The 26,474-nt window shown below is 41.4% G+C and overlaps 1 protein-coding gene across 2 annotated transcripts in view; it reads left to right on the top strand.

Annotated features, from left to right (window-relative positions):
• CASQ2 (calsequestrin 2) overlaps window positions 1-26,474 on the top strand; it is a 96,768-nt gene that overhangs the window by 47,788 nt on the left and 22,506 nt on the right. For both annotated transcript variants that reach the window (XM_027866780.1, XM_027866779.1), the window contains 2 exons: window positions 6,432-6,562; window positions 14,331-14,376. In XM_027866780.1, coding sequence (XP_027722581.1) covers window positions 6,432-6,562; window positions 14,331-14,376 — 177 coding nt within the window. The remainder of the gene's footprint in view (window positions 1-6,431; window positions 6,563-14,330; window positions 14,377-26,474) is intronic.

Raw genomic sequence — 26,474 nt, forward strand, 5'->3', positions numbered from 1 at the left:
CTTTCCTTTCCTTTCCTTTCCTTTCCTTTCCTTTCCTTTCCTTTCCTATTAGCTTTCAATCTTATTATCTATTTCCCAAGAAACCAGTCATGGGAAATAAGGGACAATTGAATTAAAGAGGGCTATTAAAATGACTTACCTCAAGGAATGTCTAACCATCTGCTGCCATCACACTTTTAAGAAGTAAAACACAGAAAGGATAAAAGGGTCCCTTTAAAGTGCAAAGTGCCTTTGGCCTAGAGGAACTCTAAATCCTAGGGAGTCCTAAGATTCCATAAGATCATCCCAAATGGTACCTGCTCTGAGCCTTCCAGAAGTGGCTGGGGTGAATTTCTAAGTTAGGAGAGCCTCCAAAGTAGGCAAGATGGTTCTGAGTATTCTATATTAGATTTCTGGTCAGAGAGGGAGTTGTCCTATTCTCCAGAATTTTCCTAGAATTTATTATAAGCCCAAGAAATTTTCTGGATTCTATAAGAACTGGGCCTCTTCCCAATCCCCACAAACATGGCAGGTGTAGCAGGCAAAGGGAAAGGAATACTGCCCGTGGAAACTTTGTACTCAGCATAATTAGAAGTAGTTGGCAGCCAGAAGGCATTTTTGATGACTCTCTATGTGCTTTTAGCATATCCTAAAGGATTAAAATACTGTCCTAGGAGGTTGTTCTCAATTTGGTGGAGGAGGCAGGACACAAACAATACCTGAGGACAATCGATAGGAAAGGCCAAAATACTATGGGGTTAATCTCAGAAGCCTTCAGTAGGAGGTAGGTCTTTAGGTAGTTTTTGAAGGAGGTAATGGATATACACTTGTAGAAAGGATGAAAGAGACTGGAGAGGTGAATGGTATGCACATGCATGGAGGCAGGAAACAGCAAACAGTATATATGTGTTTAGGAATAAAGGAAAGCAAATAGACTAATTTGGCTACAGCTGAAGGACAATGTTAAGGAATGACAAATGATGAAGATGGAAAATTATGGATAGGAAGTAAATGGTGTCCCATCTGGTGTCTCTACATTGTGTGTGTGTGTGTGTGTGTGTGTGTGTGTGTGAGTGTGAAATAGGTAATGAGATGGAAAGCTAAGAGTTGATTTTGAACCTTGAATATAAGAAAGAGTTTAGATTTTATATGATTTAATTTAATTCTTCATCATCTGTGACTAGTGTGGTGATGGGTGTGGAGGATGTAAAGATGGAAAGCAACATGGCAGCAACCCTTTAAGGACTTATCATCTTTGAGAAAGGATACAGCACGTACATATCCAAGGATGTATGAAAGAGAATATTGAGGGGCAAAAAAGAGAGGTTGGTTTTTTTTTTTTTTTGGCTAGGCAATGGGGTTAAGTGACTTGCCCAGGGTTATACAACTAGTAAAGGTCACATTTGAACTCAGGTCCTCCTGACTCCAGGGCTGGAGCTCTATCCTCTGCACCACCTCGCCGCCCCGAGAAGAGAGTTTTAAGAAAATACTTAAAGGGAGAGACAACTTTCACCTGGTGGTGGCAGTTGGAGGCAGATTATGGTTGGGGAACCTTCTTAGAAGGTTTGGCACCTGAACTGAGCCAGGAAGGAAGAGTAGGTTGAGCGGAGTAGGAAGTCTATTCTGGACATAGGGAATAGCCTGCATGAACTCATGAAGGCAGGAGAGGACAGGATAAGTTCTGAAAATCGGCATGAAGGATAAATTCTGGCAATAGCTAACAAGCTATTTTGGCTGGGTGCAGAATACGTACTGGGAGTAGAATGAAATAAGCCTGGAAAGCCAGGCAAGTGCTCAATGATGCAGAGTTTGAATGTTATCCTATGGGCACTAGAGAGCTCTGATCAAAAGGTTTTTGATCAGAGAAACAATAAGATCATATTTGAGGAAAATGACTTAGTTCTGGATGGATTGGCGGGGAAAGGTAGTGGAAGCAAGAAGACAAGTTAGGATGGTTTTACAAGAGCCCCAAATAGCGACGATGAAAATGTTTTTTGAGAAAGTGAATGCCAACAGTGTGAATTAGAACAGGGAAATATTAAAAACAAGATGACCCATTAGAAAGCTGTTGTAGTGATGAAAGAAAGGAAAGGACAAAGATATTGTAGAGGATGACTTAGCTGGAGGACTTTGTGACCCACTGAATACAGGAGAATGTTGGAGAGAAGAAAGCTCCCAGCTAACAAAGCAAAGTTGATCAAGAAGGCCGATGTTGAGAAATCTTTACTTCTGAGCTCTGAGGGATGTTACAAATTGTCCTAAGCTGGTTTCATTTCTCATCAATTGAAATGGCACCTAAACAGACTCACAGGGTATATAGGCTGACCGTTTTTAGAATAAGCATTGGCACTACTGTCTGCCCTTGTGTGATCACCATATAAACGTCTTAGTGCTTTCCTCTCCTCTGGCAAAATCCATTGCTACCATTAAAATAAATAAGAGGCTCAACTACTTAGTTATATGGTCACCAGAGGGCCTATTCAGCTCTTAATATAGCATTCTCAAATAGTGTAATAACACTAAGGAGTCAGATCAGAGCCTTGCACAGAGCCCGGCTCACAGTAGACTCTCAATAAATATTTGTCAAAAGAATGAATGAGCTCCACTTTAGGTAAAGAGTGAATTCAATCTCTTTGCATCCACAGACAGTAAGAAGCATGAAAGCAGGAACTTCCCAAGGGATACCAGGAGGGCATTTCCAGGGCTAGTGGAGGCAAGGGAAGCCTTGGAAAAACTTTCCTTGGGGAACCTAGACTTTATACATCATCTGGACTTTCTATCTAAACTTAAAATCCTGCTGGCCCAGGCATAAGTGCAGAGCACACACATGCCGTGCACACACATGCATCAACACTTCCGATTATGTTTGAGACCCACCATTTGGACAGGCTTCCTCTTGCTTCCAAGAAGCCCTGCTTGCAGACTTTCCTTGAATAATTGATGCCTCATTCACTGACCACTCAATGACAGTCTATGACTAGGCCTTCTTGGAAACAAAAAGAGAGGCCTGTCCAAATTGTGGGTCTTGAGGTGGGGACCCAAGCCCTATGATAACAAGGACGATGCTCTATTTCTTTTTTTCTCAAATTAAATTTTCTTTTTTTATTGTGAACTAACAGATACAAACATTTTGCTATACAAAGTTGAACAAAAATAGGCTTGTATAAGAAACTATAAACTTCTATGTATGTACTTTAATGTGCTATGTGTATGTTATATATACATTACGTATAATGTATATTATATATATATTCTTAAAGAAATATATATGTATATACACACACAGGCAGGATAGATCATAGAGCTGGCAGGTACCATAGATGTTGTCAATTGCAACCCCCTCATTTTACAGATGAGGAGACTGAGGCCCAGTAAAGTTAAGAGGCTTGTCCAGTGTCATACAGTTAATAAGGGTCTGAAGTAGGCTTCAAACCAAGTCTTCCTGAATCTAAATCTATCCACTGCCTCTCATTATAGGACCCAGGTTAAAAATCTGGCTCTGACCCAATCTGGGTCATTTTATACAAAGTCACCTAACCTCCTAGGCCTCAGTTCCCTCATCCTTAAAATGAAAGGGTTGGGTTTGATAGTCTCTGAGGTCTATCTCTGTGGTGTCTGTGAATACACACACATAAACACACACTCATATACATATATATTTAATTTAACAAGGTAGTGACAAAACTGTTCTTTTTATATGCCCCTCTGCATGTTTCTTCTTCCATTATTTAATAAAATGTTTTATTAAAAATCTTTTTTTGAGTGTACCCATCATCACTACCTACCCACTAGCCTACCCCACTCCCACCCCCCAGGAGAAGTTCTGCTTCTTCATGAATACAGGAATAGCTTAAAGGAAGACACAGTATTAATTTCTTTGGGAGCGTCAATGAGAATATTGTCTCTGAGAGGAGGCAGATCCAAATTCCAAAGAAAACACATATGGAAAGAATCCAAGAAAATAGTAGTTAAGTACTTCCCTCTGCTGCATTTTTCCCTCCTTTTCCCCTCCACGAGTGGTTACTTTTTCTACCATCTAGGCCACGATGTAACTGAATTCAGAAAGTCAGGGTCCAGTGTCAATATCCAACCTGAGGCTGGAGGGTACTAGAGACAGTCAGAGACAGAGAGAAATAGAGACAGGGAGAGACAGAGAAGAGAGAAAGACACAGAGAGAGAGAGGGAAAGAGACAGACAGACAGAGAAAGAGACAGAGAAGAGGAGAGACAGAGAGAGACAGAGACAGAGACAGAGAGAAGACAGGAGACAATGTAGTATAGTTAGCCAAGTGCTGGATTTAAACTCAGAAGATGTGGGTTGCAATTCTGGCTCGACTGTTTATTACCTGTGCTACCTCCCTGGTTACTTCAGCACCCTAAGCCTTGGTTTCTCATCTAGAAAGTGAGGGGGTTTGACCAGACGACCTCTGAGGCTTCTTCCAGCTCTAAATCTCTGAACCTATGAAGAGGTATATGGAGAAGGAAGCCCGCCTCAGCCTCCTGCCCCTCCAAACAGACATGACAATTCAATTTCCTTCCTCCACTTCTTTTCCCAGTTCTCCCCACTTTTTGCTTTTGAGCCAAATGAGTTGCTTTTAACAAAAGGTACTGGGTGGAGGCTGGCAAAGTGCTTATTAAAAACAAAACAAACAAAACCAAACAGAAACAATTGATTCTACTGGGAGTTGGAAGGCCAGGAGTCCATCAAAACTGATGACAAAATGCTGGGGTTTCCCAAGGTCTTTTGATTTGAACTCCCTACAACACTCCCCACCACTCATGTTACCAAATCCAATTGGTATAGTGAATAGTGACCACCACGAGGGGGCAGCCAGCTGATCTGGGCATCTCCCCACTGTCACTCATGGCTCAGGTATCTTCTTTCCCACACCAGCACTGGACGAAAGGGAAGGAACCACTTGGGTTTTTCTTTAGAGCTTTCACACTCTCAGCCTCTCCAGTCCCTTCACAAAGGAGGCATCAGGTGTCCCGAGGGCAGGGACTCCTGAGGCAAACATGCCAGTGGGGGTTTGGGAGAGATGAAATGTCACCCAGGCCATTGGCTGGTCCCCCATGCTTTTCATCTGGTGCCAGGAGAAATTCAGCTAATGATATGGGTCATCAGGAGAGATGGCCAGAAGAGAGTGGAACTTGGCACCAAGAGACATAATTCTCCAGGCTGGCCCTCCCACTCAAATAGCTAGGAGGCTAAAGGGTTAGATCAGGGGAAGGATTCTTGGCCGATCATTGTTAACAAAGGCTTTTGTTTTGAGTCCCAGGGAGCCTCCAGAAGCTCGGTCAATCACACACCCTCACATTCCAGAACATTGTTTTCAGCTTTCTATTTTTCTTTATTTTTTTTTCTTTACTCCATCCTTCTCCAACGCCTTCCAAATAAAATGGTAGTAATAGCGAAAAATAAAATTATGGTAGTAAGAAAAATGATAAATTACATTGATTTAACACTTGAAAATTTTCAAAGTGTTTTTTTTTTTTTGTGGAAAAGGGAAGAAGTCTAAGCCTGTGATTTCACTGACTTAGGAACTCTGGGTAAGGAAACTATACTGAAGTCAGATCAGTTACTGTTACATAACTTAAAGACTTAGAAAATTAGGGAGAGGTGGGGCTGAGCAGGTCATGTAGCCAGTACATGTCAAAGGTAGTACTTGAACCTAGGTCTTCTTGACTTATTTGATTCTCATGACAACCTTCCAATGTAAGTATTACAAGAATTATTATCCCTATTTTACATATAAGGAAACTGAGGCACAGAGCACTAAAATGACTTGACTGTAACTACCTAGCTAGGACTGGTCTGAGGCAGGATTTGGACCTAGGTTTTCCTGCCTCCACCACCAGCATCTTATCTCCACACTATTCTACCTCTGCTGAAAATGTGATTAAGTTCTTCAAATTTTAATTCCAATTGCTCCTTGATTCCATATAATGGTTGTTGATATCAATTTTACAAGCATTTTGCATTTCTGATACCATTTGATCCTCCTGACTCAGAAATAGAGTGGATTGAAATCCCACCTCTGACATTTACCGCCTGTATGACCCTGGATAATTTGCTGAGGCCTCAGTTTCCTCTTTTAAATAATTAGAGGGCTTGACTAGATGGTTTCTCAAGTTCCTTCTAGCTATCTATGACAATAGGAGCTATTATTATCCTCATTTTGTAAATGAGGAAACTGAGACATAGAGAGGCTTGCCCACTTGCCTACAGTCACAAAGCTAGGTTTGAGAAGCCATAAAGAAACAGAAAGGCTGCACCAGTCTGTCAGCTTTGCCTTTTTATACTCCCCTTCCTCCCTTCCCCTCCCCCTCCCTGCTGAGGTAACTTTTGAGAACACAGACCCTTCCCTCAAAGAGACAGCTCAGTCACTGCTGTGCACCGGTGTTCAGGGAAACTCTTCTGACCCTAGCTGTTATTTTATTCCATTTCCACAGGTTGCAAAGAAGTTAACCCTGAAGATGAATGAGGTTGACTTCTATGAACCGTTTATGGAAGAGCCCACTGCAATCCCAGATAAACCTTACACGGAGGAAGAGCTTGTGGAGTTTGTGAAGGAACACCAAAGGTATCTCACTACAGGTCATTCTTCGGAGCCCAGGGGATCCCAAAGCCTTGGGAATGGGGTAGGGCTTTTCTGGTGTCAATGCCTATTGGGCCTATACCACAAGTGGCCAAAAGTTTGGAAATTATCTTTCCGGGTTTGGTAGGTGCATATTTCCAGGTCACCGAGTGCCCTAGGTATACTATGACATCCGATGTGGTAACCCCTTACAGATAAAGTCAGATTATTCCACCCAGAAGAGAAAGTCCCATAATGCCAGGCTGCTGCAGGCAGAGTCAACCCTGGGCACATTTGTGTCTGTGTTGAAGTTTGCACCTAGGTGGTACAATGTATAGAGCATTGAACTTACAGAGTCAGGGAAGAGCTGACTTCATAACCCAGCCTCAGACACTTACTACCTGTGTGACCCTGGGCAAGCAACTTAACCCCAATTGCTTAAAAAAAAAAGGGGGGGGGTTGATACAAAGGCACTATGTCTGCCCCAGACATGCTTCAAATTCCTTTCCCTAGTTGAAAAAAATTATACATTATGGTCCTTCTCCACTCTTTTTGTTCACCTTCTCTCCTTTTTTGGGGGTTTTCCCCCACAGTACCCTTCTACTACCTACCACTTAGATAACACCCCATGCCGTGAGCAATTCCTAAAGCCCTCCTCTTCTTGAAAACTTGTGCAATCAGCCAATCCCCCTGGGCCCTAATAAGACTGTGCCTTTGCCATCAGAGACCAAGAAAAGTTCTCAATGTCCCAAAGTACAACTGATCCTAAGAGAACAATTTGAAAGAGCCGTGACAGTGAAGTCTTCTCACATTCTGCTAGGGGACAACTAACCTGATAAACAAATATGTCAGTGATTGTTCATGGGTTAATATGTTACTACTCTAAAACACATACTTTCATTTTAACAGGGACCCCCTGGAGAAAGAATGCCTTATCCCTAAATAATAACTCTCTAATGGTGGAAATTCCTTTTTTGTATTTTTATTAGAATCTTTTGTTTTTTACATCTATATATCCCAATGTATTCCTCTCCTCCTCCCTCCCAGTGAACATTTTTTAATAAACGATTAAAAAGTGCATTGGGGTGGAGAGAGTGTAGGGGAAAGTTGGGCAAAACTAAACAGCATATCAAAAACAAAAACCAAAAAAAAATCAAACCTGACATCATATGCAGTCTTCCAAACCCATAATCCCCCACCTCTGCGAAGAGGGAGGGAGGGGCCATCCACATTCTGGCAGAACTGCAGGGGAAAACTTGGTTAGGAAAGTCCCATGATGAATCAACAATTTCAGGGCCTCTAAGAAATAGTCCTTATTACTGAGCTCTTGGGCTGGGGGTGGGGAGTGTGGCCTTTTCAGAAATGAATTTCACAGGGTGCAGAGTCCTGTGTGTTACCATTTAGAATACCTTTGGGAGAAGGGACAGAAGTGGATCATTGTTCTTCCAGCTATACAAATATAGACCACCAGGCAAATACCCGAATGCAGTCAAGAGGAATATTACCATGTTTCTAGACTATAAATCGAGCACAATGATACAGTGGAAAAAGAACTGGATTTGAAATCGGAAAACCTAGATTCAAATACTGGCTTTGCCATTATCTATTTGATCTTGGGCAAATCACTCAACCCCTTTGAGCTTCTCTTTCCTCAGCTATGAAAATCTGTCATATGAGGAAATCCAGGAACATGGCGGTGGGAATGGGAGGAAAGCATGGTGGGAGCATCCTGGAGAAGGTCAATGGAGGGAGAAACAAAAAAATATTGTGTCATTGGGATATTCCATAAGGACCATTTGGACAGAAAGAGAAAATAGGTGAGGAGTTGGGGAAACAGATCACAAGCCAGACACAGACATGATATAGTAGTGTTTGGGGACTTCAGTTATCTGGACATCTGCTGGAGGTCTCTACCAAAAGCAGAGCAACTAATAACTTCTTGCCTTGCCTTGGTGTTAAATTCATCCTTCAAAAGGTGACGGGACTAGCAATGGGAAATTCTGCCCTGTGTCTGATTTTCACTAATAGGGAGGAACTTGTTGAAGTGGAAATGATGAGAATACTGGGAGGAAAGGATGATTCCCCTCCAGAGTTTGTGACAGAAAAGGAGAGAAATTTGGGTATAATCAAACACATACCCTAGGTGTTGGAAAAGCTGTTTTCAAAGGATTCAGAGTAATGATAAGTAGATTTCTGTGGACTAAAAGTCTATAGGGGAAGTCAAAGACATTATCCAGGAATAGTATGATCAGCAAAAGAAGAGGGTCAGTCATGTAATAAGGGCAGGGGAAAGGAACAAACATTTATATAGCACTTACTATGTGCCAGGCACTGTGCTAAGTGCTTTACAAATATTACCTTATTTGATCCTCACAACGACAACCCTGGTAGGTAGGTGTTGTTATCATTTCCCATTTTACAGTTGAGGAAACTGAAGCAAGTAGAGGTTAAGTGATTTGCCCAGGGTCACACAGCTAGTAAGTATCTGAGGCTGGATTTGAACTCAGGTCTTCCTGACTCCGGGTCTAGCACACTCTATCCACTATGCCATCTAGCTGTCTCCAACTTAGAGCATCCCTGGAACAAGACATTCAGATAGATTGATCTCTCCTTTCCTGTTCCTCTCATCTTGTTCCTAAACCTGTGTGGAAGCTGTGCCTACTTGGTATAAGAAGAAGGCTTTCTTGAGTCAGAGACTCAGTTCAATTCCGTTGGATTCAGCAAACATTTAAATGCCTATTATGTGCAAGACACTATGCTGGGTGCTGGGGATGAAAAGATAAAAATAAAAATGGAGTTCACTTAGAGTCATTCCCAACTCTGCTACTACCTGTGTGACCTTAGGAAAAAATCGTCAGCCTTTGAGGGACTTATTTTCTTTATCTGTATAACTAGGGAGTTATAGATAATCTCTAAGTTTTCTTCCAGTTTTAAGTGTGTGATCCCCATAACACAAGAAGCCTATTGTCCCTGAAAGGATAGGAGATATATAAGGTAGGCAGTGAGAGAGGTGGGGGACTATGGATGTGGAACATCACACACACCAGCAGACTCCATTGATATGCTAACTAGTTTGATTGAATGGTTTTTGTCTTTTCTCTTTCTTTTGTATTCTTTGTTATATTACAAGTTTCTCTAGGCAGGGAAGCAGAGGAAGGTTATATTAAAAAATAAAAGCAATATAACAACAAAGGATATCAATTTTCTACTGATGTTAGAATATATTTTAAAAGGTAGATTGTGATAGAGATGAGACCCATAAGAAAGTTTCCTCAGAAACTATGAAGAATCTAGGGAAGGTGGAGGAATCAGAAGAAGATGGAGGCTGAGGGAGATTCCCTCAACAGTCTGAGATGGAAAGATTGTGGTGCAGACAAGGTGTTCAAATGAATGGAGGCAGGAGAAGCCAGGACAAGATCAGGAAATAGCCTGTAGTTCACTCTGACTGAAACACAGGCAGAGGTGTTGAATGAAATAAGACTGGAAAGGTAAGTCAATGTAAGATTGTGGAGGGCCTTAGCTGGCAGGCTAACAATTCCATATCAGATCCTATAGATGGTGGAAAGCTACTGAAGATATTTGGAGGGAGGGCATGACCTGTGAATTAGGAAGAATATTTTGGCAACATTAAGAAAGATGGATTAGAGAGGAAGAGAGACTGGAGGCTGTTACATCAATCCATATGAGAGTCAATGAGGCCCAGAAATGAGTGGGAGGGAGGGGATTGGAGGGGTGGTATCATGAGTGTGGAGAAAGATGGATAGAAACAAGAAAAACCAGAATTGATAGGGCTTAACAACTGATTTATTGGCTGGGTATGGGGGAATGAAAGAAAGTGAAAGCTCAAAGATGACTCAGGATTAGAACCTGGGTGACTGAGATAATGGTAGTCTGACAGAGAGAATTTGGAAGGACCATGGGTTTCATGGGAAAGGGAACGTCTCAACTTTTGGATATGTTAGATTTGAAGAGTCATTAGGAAATAGCAGAGAAAGTGTTCAGTAGGCAGTTGAAAACGTAGCATTGATGTTTAGGGGAGAGAATGAAGCTGAAGATATAAATTTGGATTTGGAGTTATTTGCTTAAACATGATAAATTAAGTCACAAGAGTGGATGAAATCACCAAAAAAAAAAAAAAGAGTACAGAGAGAGAAGAGAGCTGAGGATGGATCCTTGGGGTCATCTACACTTGGTGAATGGGAATAAGGCAGTGAATCAGGAGGAAAAAAAAAAATGACTGAAGGACAACAGTCAGAGAGGCGGGAGGGGAGGGGAGGGGACAGAAGAGAGCTGTGTCCCAGAAGCCAATGAAGGCAGGAGTGTCAAGGAGAGGGAGATCAACAGCATTAAGTTCAAGTCAGGGAGGGAAGAAGAATTAAGAAATGAACACTGGATTTGGCATTTAGGAGATCATTCACTGCCGACCTTAAACAGAATGTTTTCAAGAGGGGGCGGGGGCGGAATATGGAAGCCAGATACTAGGGAGCTGAGGAGAGAGTGGGTGCTAAAGTGGAGACAGAATCTAAACCACTGTAGTTAGAAGTTTAGAAGTCTAGCAATAAAGAAGAGAGGAGAGATAAGATGATACCTTAAGGGGAAAATAGGGACAAGGAAACCGTTTCTCTGGATGGTTGAGATTTTATCCTTCTGTCAGCATCAGGGAAGGAAGAAACAGACAGGGGAAGACTAAAGAAATGATAGAGGAAACAATCAATGCAGCAGACTCCCACAATAGCCTAGAGAGGACGCCATGGAAGGCCCTATTGGAGAAGATAGCATTGGCAAGGAGGACTACCTCACTTGCTGGGACTGAAAGAGGACAATAATAGAAGGGAAGAAATGGAGAAATTTTGAGGCATAGGGGGAGATGCAGAAGATGGTGACGGAGGCCTTCAGTCATCTCAGTAAAACAAAGTCCTCCAGTGAGGGAGTAAAGGTGCATGCAGCGGGGGGAACCAAGAAATAAGAGAAGTTTTGGAACAGTTGCCTTGGAGAATCCTTTCTCAGATACTCACTGTGTGATCCTGGGCATGCTACTTAAACCTCTGTCTGCCTCAGTTTCCTCTTCTGTAAAAATAAGAATAATTATAGCACTTACCCCTTAGGATTATTCCAAGGATAACATGAGATAATATTTATAAAGTAATTTGCAAACCTTAATGTGTCATATAAAGGCAAGCTATTATTAGTAGTACAGGGAACCAATCAGAGATAAATATAACTATTGCCAGCAGCAGTAAGGACCCAGTTGAAGCATAGCGTGAATTCTACAGTTTAATGACTTCCTCTAAAGTATTAGGAGTTCAAGCATATGTGCAGAGAAGGGGGATGGTAGAGAATGGTGTGGATATACCAGGGTTGGAGATTAAAAGAGCAGGAACAAGAGATGGGGTGCCTCAAGTGTGTCCCAAGGTGCCTCAAGCTGGGTACCTCCTCATTGGATAACTCCAAGTAGACATTGGATGAGTACTTCTCAGGTGTGTTGTAGTCAGAATCTGTTTCATTTGTGTGGTGAACTAGATGGCCTCTGAAGTCCGTTCCACCTATCAAATTCTAAGATTCTAAGAGTCTAAGTACAAAAAAAGAGAATTCTCAAGTGGGAGCCAGTGAACTGGTAAGGTAATTTTCTAGTGGGACTGTGAAGGTGTGAGTCCCAAAAAAAGATCAGTTGGCTCAGGGGATAATATTTAGGACTCCAGGTCCAAAGCTCTATCCACAAAGGACCAGGGGTCATGATGAAGGTAAAGAGAATATTCAGGAGGGAGGCAGGAGAGTAGAAGTTGGGGAATGTGGAAGGATACATCATTGTCATCAGATAGGGGAATTTAATAATTCTATATTCACCCAAATTCAGTTCATTAAGCAATTACAAAGTGAGAGCAGTTCAAGATAACAGCTGATTGGATATAGAGTGAGAGAACTGGGTAGGGAGGGGCAAGGAGAATGAAATGGTGACTCTAAGATTGTGAACCTGGAAGACTGAAAAACTTACAGAGGCCCCAAAGGATTAGGGAAGTTAAGAAGAGTGGTTGGTTGTGGTCAGGGATGGGAGTGGGGTTGAGAGGAAGAAGAAAATGATGAGTTCCATTTTGGATATGTTGAGTTTGAGATGCCTATGGGGCATTCAAGTCTTGCAGTGGGAATATTTTGAGATGATGGTAAGCCCTAAAATGAGACAACACCTGTGGGGGGTTGAGGTAAAGTACAGATGGAAGTTGAAGAGCTGTGTGATTTGGGGCTGCCATGATGTTTGAAGGGTCATTTATGAGAATATGGAAGTCATCGAGGATAATGAAAAGCCAGAGCTGGGGAGAGAGGGAGAGGAAAATCAAAGTGATTGAAGAAATAGGGGCATGACCTAGAGGCAGGTGGGTGCCAGAGACGGCTTGAACTAGCTTGCCAGGGTCAATGGTTAAATTTTCAGTGTATGGATTTATATCTCAGAAAACAACTAACTACAAACCAGAGCTTGATTTATTTTTTTAAATTGTCTACACTTAAGAAAATGATGGAGAAAATGTTAATAGATGTAGCTTATGTGTAATTTAAGAGAGCTAGTTGTTAAACATTTAGCAGCTCACCTGCCTAGAGGTTGCTATGAATGAATAGATGGCTGAATGATGACTAGATGAATGAATGAAAAAGCATTGATGAAGTATTTACTTGCAAAGCACTGTACCAACCACTACAAACACACATATAATACAAATAAAAATACAAATTAAAAATAATACAAATTAAAAAAAGCAAAATAATCCCCACTTTCAAGAAGTTCACATTCTAATAGGGACAACAACATACGTAGCGGATTTCGGTTGCAAGTCGATGGGAAGACTCCATCATTCTTAGGTTGCTGCAATAAAGCAGATGATAATGAATCTTCTTTAATGACATTACCATTAAAATATTAGTTTCTAATGTTTAACCATTTGACAGTACAAAGGCTCTGCCTTTTTGCTCTCTTGGAGAGGGGGGCAGGGATTGCTCCTTGATCTGTGCCTGTGATTCCATCAATGGGTGGAATTCTTAGTAAGGGACTTCCCTTCATTGATTTAGGTCTTCAGCACCTTTGGCAGAATAGAAAGTCAGAATGATGTAAAAGATAAAGTGTTGGATTGAGGTCAGAAAGAGCTGAGTTTTAATCCCATCCCTCCCACTTATTAGCTGTGTAGCCATGGGCAAGTCTCTTAATAAGTCTGGCCCTCAGTTTCCTCATTTATAAAATGTGGGTAATAATACCTAGAGTGACTAAATAAAAGGATGATTTTGAAACCAAATGAAATAATGTTTGGAAAACGCTTTGCTAACTTTAAAACCTGATCAAATATGTTTATTGCTGCTGCTACAAATGCCAGCAGCAAGGATCTGTTAACGGTAATATAATCAATGTAAACTTTAAAGAAGAAGACGTTGTTGAGTTATGGAGGTATGGGCAAGCATCTTGATCTCTTCCAATATGTGTAAAATTCTTTATGATCTTTGGGTGAAAACACCCTCTGGAAGGAGGTGGGAGTGGGGAGAAGTCTTAAGTTAAAGCTGGAGGGCCTGAGTGTATACAGGTGGGGTTCTTTGCACGATGTACCTCAGCTCATCTCCTTTGCAGCATGTTGGAAGGAGCAGATGGGAGGGGGGCTTCCCTTACCTTTTTGGTCCTTGGAGCTGAATCTGAGTTGAAACCTCTTGTTGCCATATACTGTTCCCAAGCTTGTCAATGGGATGAGACTGCCATGTTGCAAATAAGAGCTCTGAGTAAAATATTTTTCTTTCCCTGCAGACCCACGCTACGCAGGCTGCGTCCAGAAGATATGTTTGAAACCTGGGTAAGGAAATGGGAAACCCCTCATACTTGTTAGAAATGGGCATGCCCACGAAAGAGAAGAGCCATTTAACCTCAGATTCCAATCACTCACATCTTGCTACCCATACCGTAGCAAGAGTACTGAATGTGGATTCAGAGGACCTGGCTTCTAATTCTGTTCTGCTACTTACTGCATAAGCCAAAAGAAGCCTTAGAAATTATAGCCCAATCCCCATTGCACAAATAAGAGAACTAAGGCCCAGGGAGGTTAATGTTCCTTGTCAAAGTCCATGCTGTAAACCTCTCCAGGCATTCAGAAACTGTAAGATGAGATGATTGGACGGGGTGATCTCATGGGTTTCATGAACTGCATGATCCTATGTACAGCTAGGCAATATCTCTGTTTGGAGGACTCAATAACTTTCAGGATCCAAGCTAAATGGCATTTGGCACTCAGCTAACTTAAGGTAAGGGCAGCTAGGTGGTGCAGCGGATAGAGCACTGGGCCTGGAGTCAGGAAGACCTGAGTTCAAATCTAGCCTCAGATACTTAATAGCTGTGTGACCCTAGACAAGTCATTTACCTCTATTTGCCCCAATTCCTCATCTGTAAAATAAGCTTGGAAATGGCAAAAGCGCTCCAGCATCTTTGCCAAGAAAATACCAAGTGGGGTCACGAAGAGTCAGACATGACTGGCAAAATGACTGAATAACTAACTTAAGGTGGTTGGACTCATTAGGTTTCACAAAATAGTTCCATCTCTTTATCTATTTTCCAAAGTTTCTGGTGTGTTCTGTGCTTGCATCAAGTTAATGTGGCTGGAATTGTCTGGAACTTTGCTATAATATTGTTGTATAGGTCCTAGAAGTCTGTGCCATAGGATGGTACTTTAGGTGAAACATTGCTGGGAAGAGGACATTATAATCCACTCAGTAATTAAGTCCCTTGGATGGTACCCTTGATGTTCCTACTTTATACCGAATTCCATTCTTATGGAGGTTTATCACCCCTACTAGATTGGAAACTCCTTGTGGGTGGGAACCATGCCTCATTTATCCTTGTTTATCCAACCAAGTGCCTATCATGTCACATTGCACATATTAGGCATTTTATAGTAAGGTATCACTATCATTATTTTGAAAAACTTGTTTGTTGCCAGTTTGCTCTCTTGGAGAGGGGCAGGGATTGCTACTTGATCTGTGCCTGTGATTTCATCAATGGGTGGAATTCTTTAGTATGGGACTTCCCTTCATTGATTTGTATCAGCAATTCCTCATTAATTTATAGTTTTAGGGAGTTGCTTAGGCAAACCGAGAGGCTAAGTGATTTGCCCAAGTTCACACAGCTATGAGGAAACTATGTATATTTATACAGTATGTATCAGATGCAAAACCTGAACCCAGGTCTTCTGATTCCAAGGCTAGCCCACCATCCACTCTGGCGCATTACCTTTCTGCTCTAGTTGAAGATTCAAATTGACTGGTTTTCTTGTTTGTTCATTTTTTCCTTTAAGTATGGTCCATTTTAAATCAATCCTTCATTTAATATATACTTTTGAACCCCTGCTACCCGGAAGGTGAGCAATAATTGAAATAATACAAAATATTGGACAGTTTCCTGTTTCTTTCCTCAAGCACACAATAGTACATATGCCCATAGGAGAGCACAAATATCACCCCACATTTCACTGTTATGATTACCCCTATTGCCATCCCCTTGAAATGTCTCTTCAGAGGCCCCACTGGGGACTATTTGGAGACATTCATATGAAGAGAAGGAACACTGATGGATTTCACTGTCAGCCTTACCCTTCACATCTCATTTTATCCTGATCTGAAGCACAAGGAGCTGGGTTCCACCTGGGCTTGAAGTAAGGAGAAAGAGCAGCTGCACAGTGCTAACCTCTCCCCAGACCTGGCCATGCCCCATCTACAACTACTTCCATTTTGGATAGGACATGTTTGAGAAATAGGATGTATGAATGAATAAATGAATGAATGAATGAATGAATGAATGAATGAATGAGCATTTTCTTTTTTTTGCATTTTGGTGAGGCAGTTGGGGTTAAGTGACTTGCCCAAGGTCACACAGCTAGTAAGTATCAAGTTTCTGAGGCCAGATTTGAACTCAGGAATCAATGAGCATTTTTAAATGTTATATACCAGACACATAGTAAGTTACAAATACACCACAGCTAGCCCTTGCCTTAAAGGAGCTTACATTCTAATAGGAAGAGCTCACACAGATAGGATGGCACAGGACCAAAGGAAGGTGTCAAGAAAGAGTGTAGCACAATGCAAACCACCAAGAGACCATCCATGGTTCCCCTTGCCTACCCTGTCCACAGTAGATTCTTAATAAATATTTGTTGAGTTGAATTGAACTGAACCCTATGTACTGGGACCTTAAGGTAGAGGTCCAAAGGCAGAAAAGACCTGGCCTCCAATCTTTTACACTTACTAGAGGAAGTGGGTAACCAGTAAAGTAATAAGTCGGACAAGTCTGAACCTGTTTCCTCATCTGAAAAATGGGCATAATGTTACCTTCAGTACTTTCCTCATAGGGTTTTCATGAGGCCTTTGTGTGAGCAGCAAAGGATATAATGGCTGTGAAGTCATTTTCAAACCTTAAATTGTTGTATGGATTGCTTGTTTTATTATATTTTTATATTGTATTCTATGTTAAACTGGTTATTTTATTATATAAAACAAAAGAAGCGTGTATATTTGATCAAGATGGCACCTTAGACAGTCTCATATGCTGAGCAAACATTGTAAAATGCCCAAACTTGGGCAGATTGACTAGTGGCTAAAGCCACAAAGTTGGATCTTGAACATGCTATTTCAATGACAAATATCAGCAGACATTCACACAGCACTTTGCAGTTTGTAAAGCACTTTACAGTCTCACAATGATCCTGTGAAGAAGGGACTACAGGGACCATTGTCTTTGCTTTTCAGAGGAGAAAGCTGAGTCTCAGGCAGCTAGGTGGTACAGGAGATAGAGTCCCAGGTGTAGAATCAAGAAGACTCATCTTTCTGAGTTCAAATCTGGCCTCAGACACTTAGCTGTGTGACCCTGGGCAAGTCACTTAACCTTGTTTGCCTCAGTTTCCTCATCTGTAAGACGAGCTGCAGAAGGAAATGGCAAAACACTCCAATATCTTTGCTGAGAAAACCCTATATGGGGTCACAAAGAGTCAGACACGTAGAACAACTGAACAAAAACTGAGACTCAGAAAATTGCCCAGGACCACACGGCTGGTAAGAGCAAAAGTGGGATGTGAATCCAGCTCTACCTGACTCCAAATCCAGCTCGCTATGAATGAAAAAGTGTTTATCAAGCCCTGTGTGCCAGGTGCTGTGCTAAGTGCCAAGAATACAATACAAAGGCACAGTCCCTGCCTTCAAAGAGCTTGCATTCTATTAGGCGAAGACAAGTCTGTCAGGTTATATCTGGCAAAAAAAAAAAAAACAAACAAAAAATTTAAAGCTACATTGGAATAATCCAATTATTCCAATCTGGATTGGAAAAATCCAGAGACTTATTTTTCAATAAAAAATGCATTTTCTGTGCACACCAAACCTTAATGGATCCCCTTCACTGATACTGGCAGAGTTAATGATTTTCTGGAAACATTTGTTGCATTTGACTCCTGCAGCGTTGAGGGAGAATATTCAAAGAATGTGCAGGGGAAGAGGGTAGTTCAGGGTCAGTTCTAACTTGTCATCACCCTGGTGACTCCACCCTGAAAACATACACACCATGCAGGAGAGTAGCCAGCCAGAACACTGGGCAGAAGTCCAGAGAGAATTTGATTGGCTCATTCTTTGAAAAAAAGAAAAGAAAAGATTCCTGCCTCTGTTAAAATGGCAGAAATAGGTCCAAAGAAGGGCATGCCAACAGCAAGAAGGAGCACCAGGACGTTCTGTGACAATGACTCGAGGAGTCTGGGAGATTGAATTAAAATTCATTTGCTTTTGTTTCTTTTTTTTTCTCCTATCACAAATGTGTATACTCTTGCACAACAAATTTCTGTATTATGCACATTCAAGAGAGGAAGGCAGAGAGAGAGAGAGAGATAGACAGACAGACAGAGACAGAGACAGAGACAGACAGACAAAGACAGAGACAGGGAGAGACTGAGAGACAGAAACAGAGAGAAGGAAAGAAGGAAGAAAGGAAGGAAAAAAGAAAGGGAGGAAGAATAAAAAGGAAGGAAGAAAAAAAATATTCAGTCCCCACTCTCAGTTCATCAGTTTTCTGGGGGAGGGGTGGAATTTTTCATCATGAGTCCTTTGGAATTGTGGTGGGTCATTGTATTGATCAGTTACTAAGTCTTTCACAGTTTACTATTTTGACAATTGCTGTTATTGTGTAGATTATTCTTCTAGTTCTCGTTTTACTTTGCATTAGTTCAATGGGGTCTTCCCAGGTTTTTCAGAAACTATCCCCTTCCTCATTTTTTAGAGCATAATAGTATTCATTGCATTCATACATCGTAACTTGTTCATTCATTCCTCAGTTGATGGACATCCCCTCAGTTTTCAATTCTTTACCACCACAAAAAAGAATTGCTATAAAACTTTCGTACATATGAGTCTTTTTCATTTTTTTTAATCTCCTTAAGGTGTAGCCCTGCTAACAGTATTGCTAGTTCAAAGGACAAACACAGTTTAATAGGGCATGGTTCCAAATTGCTTTCCAGAATGCTTAAACTAGTTCACAGCTCCACCAGCAATGTATTAGTGTGCAAGTTTTCCTACATCCTCTCCAGCATTCATCATAAAATGCATCAGCTTTAAGACTGTACTCATTTATTCATTTGTTCATTTATCCATTTATTCATCCATTCAATAAACATTTGTTAAGCACACCTACTGTGTGTTTAGATATGGCATGATCTCTGCCCTCATGGAGTTTATAGTATCATAGAGGGATGGCATGACCACAGATACCTAAACTTATTCATTCAATCAATAAATAAATATTTATTACATACAGTTATCCTTTCCACATACCCCCCATGATCTGGAAAATCTGTGTAAAAAATTTTGGCACTCCCTTCATACCAGAGAAATCTGAATTTTTTTCTTTTTCTTTCATGGAGTGATTATAGTACCTTGTTGCAAAATTTCAGTTAAGTATTTGGTCATAGGCTCTGTGTCATCTGCTGACCTTTGTCTGCAGCTTCCACAAAACTCCCCCAAAATTCCCATTTAATTTCTTATGCCTACCTATAATATATTGAAACTGTGATGGGGAAAGTCAAGATATGGAAGGAATAACTACATTTATTAGGTGTTAGGCAGGCACTGTGCTAAGTGTTTGTGATATAAAGAAAAAATGGGGAAAAATACAATCCCTGCCCTCAAGAAGCTTACATTCTTATGGAGGAGTCAACATGTACATAAGTGGGGATATACTGGATACATGCAGAGTTGATGGAAGATTGCTTTAATACCCAGATTGCAGCATGTGTAGTGGTATAGACAGGACTTGTAGTCACAAAGACCTGGATTTGAATCTCACCACAGTATGGGATGGGATGTGTATATAGTATGGTATATAGTATGACCCAATATAAATGTCACTTAACCTCTCTGGGCCTCAGTTTGCTCATCTGTAAAATGTAAAGGTTGGACTTAATGTCCTCTAAGGTCCTTTCCACCATCAAGTCAAAGATCCTTAGAAGGATATAAGAGAGGTACAAAACAAAGTGTTATGTGAGATCTAAGAGGGAAGGTCATTACTAACTGTGAGGTCTAGGGAAGGCTTCATGGAAGGGATAACATTTGAATTGAGATGAATTGGTTGAGTTTAAAAAAAAGGGAGGAAATTCAGTGGTCAAAGAAGGGGAGGCAAGACATTCCAGGAACTGGAAACAATCCAAACAGAGGAACTCGGGGCTCAGAGAGCAATTTGGTTTGAGTACGTGGAGGCAATAACATGACAGAAATCTGGACAGGTTGGATGGTGTCAGATTGTGAAGGGCCTTGTTCAGCAAAGTAACCCCTTATGTCTGCAAATTCCCTCTGACAGTTAGTGCTTTCTAACATGTGAACACAATCTTTCTCAGCTTGTGTTCCATTAACCATATCCATCAGCTGGGTCTGGCCAAACCATTTTTTTTTTGTTGGCAAGGCAATTGGGGTTAAGTGACTTGCCCAGGGTCACACGGCTAATATGTGTCAAGTGTCTGAGGCCAAATTTGAACTCAGATCCTCCTGACTCCAGGACTGGTGCTTTATCCACTGCACCTCCTAACTGCCCCCACCATTTTCTTTCAAACCCTCATGGAGCAGTTGTACTTAATTTCCCGCGGAGGACTCAGGCAAGAGAAGACAGGATACAGAGACAATGAGTGAACACAAGTCTTGCCATGGTCCTTCCCCTCCCCCTCCCACCCATTCCTTACAGGGGATGCATAAAAAACAATCCCTGCCCTCAAGAGGCCTACAATCTAGTTGGAAGAATAATCATAATAATAACAATGGTAATCATAATAAAAATGACATATATCATGTTCTAAAATTTGAAAACCCATTTGTGCAGGTGATTCCTTTGATCCTCATCCCTCTGAAAGATAGATGTTACTATCTCCAATTTATGAAGGATTTAAAATAGGTCTGGGAGAGGTTAGGTGACTAGTCCAAGGCCACACAGCTAACAAGGGTCAGAGGCTGGATTTGAACCTATCTTCACTGAGTCCAGGTCCAGCACTCTTCCCCCAAAACACACTAGGGCTCAAGAAGACATCAGGAAAAAACCTCAATGAACAATGTCTTGTGCTAAGGCCCACATAAGCAATAGAGACATTAAGTGCTACAGACATCAAGGAAGGCAAATTCACCATGGCCAGGGGCCATCCAGGGTTCAGCCGGTGGGCTTTGTCTGTCCTCACCTCACACCTCACAGGGCTGGGTGGAAGATAGATTTCATGGTTAAACACCCCCATACATACACATACTCTCTCTCTCTCTCTCTCTCACACACACACACACACACACACACACACACACACACACACGCACATACACACACATACACACATACCCCTGAACTAGTTCCTAGGTGCCCGTGAAGTTGGCTCATGAGAAAGGAAAACACTTTCACAAAGACACACAAAGGAGAGCATCCATATACCTTCAGTTCATCCAGGGGTCTTTCCCAATACTGAGGAGGGGGCATGACAGAGCAACTCAGCACTTGGTAAAAGTGGGAGATGAGAGAGAGATTTATAGGGTAGGAATCAGAAAGAAAGCAACAGGCAGAGGCCTGCTCCCCTCCATGTGTTACCTAAGCTTTGCTTCTCCCCCAGGGCCTAGCAAATCTTTTTACACACAGTAGGTGATAAACATATGAGCATATACGCATATACATGTATACATGCACACATGCCCAGACACATACGGACATGCACACGCATGCATACATAAAGATATGCATACACATATGATACAATACATACATGATACAATCCATGCATATCCAACACACATGGACAAATACACACATAAATATAGAGAAAAACATGTGTACATAATGCATGCATGTATATGTGCATATGGGTATACATGCAATACATTCTATGTTGCACAAGACACAAAGGTTGCATGCATGTGTATCCATGATCATATACATGTGTCTGATAGAAATGTGTTTGTGATCATGTGTATGTATGTACACACACATGCATTTTGTTTATCACTGTGGTTTGATCTTCTTTCCTCCATTAGGTAGCAAGATTTGGATCCACGAGGATTCTAAAACTCAACTCAGAGCGCATTCCTGAAGGGCAGGGAGAAAAGGAGCCGGGCTGGCTGGGGTTAATGCCTCTCACTTCAGTATGTGATAGATGGCAGGAGACAGAGAGCCCGGCCAGCCTAATGAGATCTGATCAGGGTATTCTGCCTAGCAATAATAGCAAATGTAAAAGAGTGAAACTTCACACTCTTCCCTTCTGTTTGCTGTCTGATTTGTATAATAATCCTGCACCCAAAACAAATGCCCCTGTCAAAATGCAATTCCCCAGAGGAGCTGGCCAAGGCCATGCCCACCCTCTTGTTTTTAATAATAATATTTTCCATTTAATCTCTTTTAGAATTTTTGGCGGTTTTGTCCCTTCCAAACTCAAAGGAAAAATTAGCATTTAGATAGGATTGTGCTACATTAAAAATCAATTGAAATGGAAACAGGAATCATGGGAGGGATGAGGCTTTGGGAGTTTTTTCTTTCTTTTCCTTCTTTTTTTTTTCCATAGGATGATTCTGCTGTGACATTCAGGCTGCCCAATGAACACCTCTTCCAGTGTCAACAGTAATCAGTATTCATTCTGCCTTTCTCTCCTCAGTCCCCTGGGTGCAGGGCTTTCACACTTGAGCCCTCTCAGCCCCTCGAGGCTCACATTTTTTATGATATTGTCCTTCTGAAGCTTTCTCCTCTCTTCACCACTAACATTAATAAATGCAGAATGGTAACACCCATCTGGGTTGTGTTCAAGACATGCAAGATGAAATGAACCTTGCCTGCTGGATGTGAGATGCCCTCCCTGGCTTCTCTGCCTCATCCCCTGACCCCAGCCCCTACTCTCTACCTCCCAACCACATCCTTAACGGATGGAGCCATGCTTTACAAGGAAATCAATCCTCCGCCTTCCCCTTCCCCCCAGTTTTTGTCTCCCCACTGGAGCTTCCTATATCCCCATCTCTCAGGAGACTGTAAGCTCTTCAGGGGCAGGGGTTGTTTCAGTTTTTTTCATCCTAGTATCCCTAGCACCTAGCACAGTGTTTGGCAAATAGAGGCTCTACACATTCTTTTTAAAGTGAATCATATTTAATCTCAATCTCAAGGAGGTGTCATGCTATAGTAGAAAGAACCCAAGTTCTGGAATCAGAGGATCTGTGTCCAAATCCTATCTCTGACATGTATCTTCTATGTAACCTTGGCCAAGTTAATTAACCGTATTGGACCATCATTTCTTTATCTGTAAGACTGGGTGGGGAGGAGTGGTATTGGACTAGAAAGATGGCCTTTAAGGTCCCTTCAACTCTGGATCTTCCTAGAGAAAGAGCACTAGTGTGCACAGAGTGACCAGCCTGGCATCAAGAAGACCTCTGTTCAAATTCAGCCTCAGACACATACTAGCTGTCCTGGGCAAGTCATTTCACCTCTATTGGCCTCATTTGTCTCATCTATAAAATGGGAACAATAATAGTATCTACCTTCTAGGATTATTGTGAAGATAAAATGAGATAATATTTTTTAAACACTTTGCAGACCTCAAAGTGCCATATATACATTCTAGTTTTTGTTGTTGTTATCATTACTGTTGTTGTTGTGTTAAAAAGTCCTGGGTTCATATTATAGCTATACCATGTACTGCCTATATGACCTTAAGCCAGTCACTTCTCAGTTTCCTCATCTGCAAAATGAGGGGATTCAACTAGATTAGTGGTGTCCAACTCATTTAGAAACAGGGACAACTAAGTCACATATAATGATCCCTGTGGGACACATATTAACTTAGAAAGCTAGTAATAATAGTATATGTTTTACTGTATTTTTATTCATTCTGTATCTATTTCCTAGTTACATTTTAATCTAGTTCATGATGCACAGTGACCCACATGTTTAGTATCTCTGGACTAGATGACCTTTCAGGAACCTTTTGGCACTAGGTCAATGACCTAAGATCTCTCACAGGGATGAGGATTTAGACTAGAGGATGAGATTTAAAGCTGGAATGAAATTGTCAAGTCTAATTGTCCCATTTTACAGGTGAGAAAACTGAGACCCTGAGAGGTTGATGTAGCCAGAAGGGGAAATAGCTGGTCCAAAATTACAAGATAATATTAGAGGTGGGATTAAAACCCAGGTCCTCTGATCATGCATTCAGCCCTCTCTTCAATGCACTGCAAGGAGTAGCTATCCCTCAATGTGTCCTGCAAGGTTAGGGGTGTGGGGCTGGGGGCATGGAAGGGGAGGATTAGAGGGAGGAATGGGGAGATGGGTGAGGAATCTGATAGAGTTCCAATAGAGTAGAAATCAAAGCAGGGGGATGCAATCTTAACCCCCAATTGGTCGTACAGTTTTTGCTAATTCCAGAAGGAAGATTCATGGGACATTTTCATAAACCTTTAAGGGTTCCGCAAGATGCTGCCTTTGCATATGTTACCTCTATTAACTAAACCTTCCAAAGATGGAGGAGGTCACCATTTGGTGAATTTATTTTACTAGTTGACCAGAAATTATTTTGGTAACTTTAACTGCTAGGAGAAAGGGCAGAAGGAAATTTGGAACACCTGAGTGAAAAAACAACAGTGAAATACTATTTATTAAGCACTTGCTGTGTGCAGAGCACTGTCCTAGGCCCTGGAGGAGACACAGAACTTAGCTCAGACATGTAAGGAAGGCCATTTGTTTTCTTTTTATCCTGGCTGTAACTTTGTCCCCTCACCTCCCTTCACAAGTGCTGACAAATCACACTTGTGTTTATTTGTAGTGCAGAAACTTTTGCAATACAGAGCCTTTTTGCTGAGTAAGCCATCTTTCCAATCATGCTCATGTTCATGCACCAGGTTGCCATACCAAGTCTCCATATCCTGACTTCTCCCAGGAGAGAGAGGGTGAATTAGAGACTGACATTAAAATGTTTATAATGCCATATACCACTGTTTGTATTTATGGATAAGCAGAGTAAGGTGGAAAAGAGGCCTGGGTTCCAAGGATCTAAGTTTGAATCCTAGCTCAGTCACTACCTTGGGCCAATCACTTAACTTTTCTGGCCTGATTCCTCATCCTTAAAATGAGGGGGTTGGAATATAGGACCTATAGGGTCCCCTTTAACTTTAAATCCTATGATTCCCATTTGAAGGTCTCCATCTGTGGTCCTATAAAGTCTATTTCAAAGTAGAAATACAGTATTATGGAAAGAGCCTCGGAGTTGGAATCAAAATACCATAACTCTCCCATTTAGTATCCATGGTGCCTTGTGCAAGTCACTTAACTTATTTGAGCCTTAGCTTCCTCATATATAAAATGCAGGGATTACTTCTACTACCTACCTCTCAGAATGGAGATAATCAAACAAAATCAGTATATAAAGTTCTTTGTAATCCTAGTACACTCTATAAAGATGCTATTATTATCATTGACAATAACAAAGAGGGGCAGCTACATGGCACAGTGGATACAGCTGGCCCTGAAGTCAGGAGGATGTGAGTTCATATGCGGCCTCAGACCAAACACTTGGCACTTACTAGCTGTGTGACCCTGGGCAAGTCACTTAACGCCAATTGCCTTAAAAAAAAATAACAAAGAGAAGTGTTAATAATAATAATTACAATTATAAGTAGAAACTGATGATAAAATATTATCACAAACAACCATTTTGAATTCCCATCCAGATTGTTTTCTGTAGAGACTCAGGTCCAAAATGGTTTAACACCACATTTAAAGCGAAATTCACGATCGCCTTAGCGTGGCTTGAGCTGTTTGTTTTCTTAAATTCAACTGGTTGGCCCAAGTAAGGAATAATGACAATAAATTTGTACTTTAATCATGCTGCTCCATCTAGTCAATTTATTTATCCATTGGCCTTCCTCTGAAATCACCTTTTCAGATTTCCTCACCTAGTCTTTCCCCACCAAGCTGAGTTACCTAAGCTTTCCAGAATAACTTCAGCTCCTCAATGGCAGGGACCAACTCTTGTTTTCTCCTTCTATTCCTGGTGCTCAGATGTGCAGGCACTAAATAAGATGCTTGTTGAATTAAATTGAATTCATTATCTCAGATCACCAGAAAGGTGTGTTAGTTCTCACCTGCAAGCCCTACACAGGGGGAGGCTGAGACTGGTGAATTGCTTGAGCTCAGGAGTTCTAAACTGGAGTGGGCTAAGCTTATTATATGTCCAGCCCAGAGAAAAAGAAGAAAGGAGAGAGGAGGGGAGGGAGAGAGGGAAGGAAGGAAGGAAAGAAGAGAGGGAGGGAGGGAAAGAGAGAGGGGGGAAGAAAGAAAGAAAGGAAGAAAGAAAGAGAAAGAAAGAGAAAGAACGAAAGACAGAAAGAAAGACAGAAAGAAAGAAAGAAAGAAAGAAAGAAAGAAAGAAAGAAAGAAAGA

Source organism: Vombatus ursinus, unplaced genomic scaffold (genome assembly GCF_900497805.2).
Source record: "Vombatus ursinus unplaced genomic scaffold, bare-nosed wombat genome assembly UNPS02014782.1, whole genome shotgun sequence".
NCBI lineage: Eukaryota > Metazoa > Chordata > Mammalia > Diprotodontia > Vombatidae > Vombatus > Vombatus ursinus.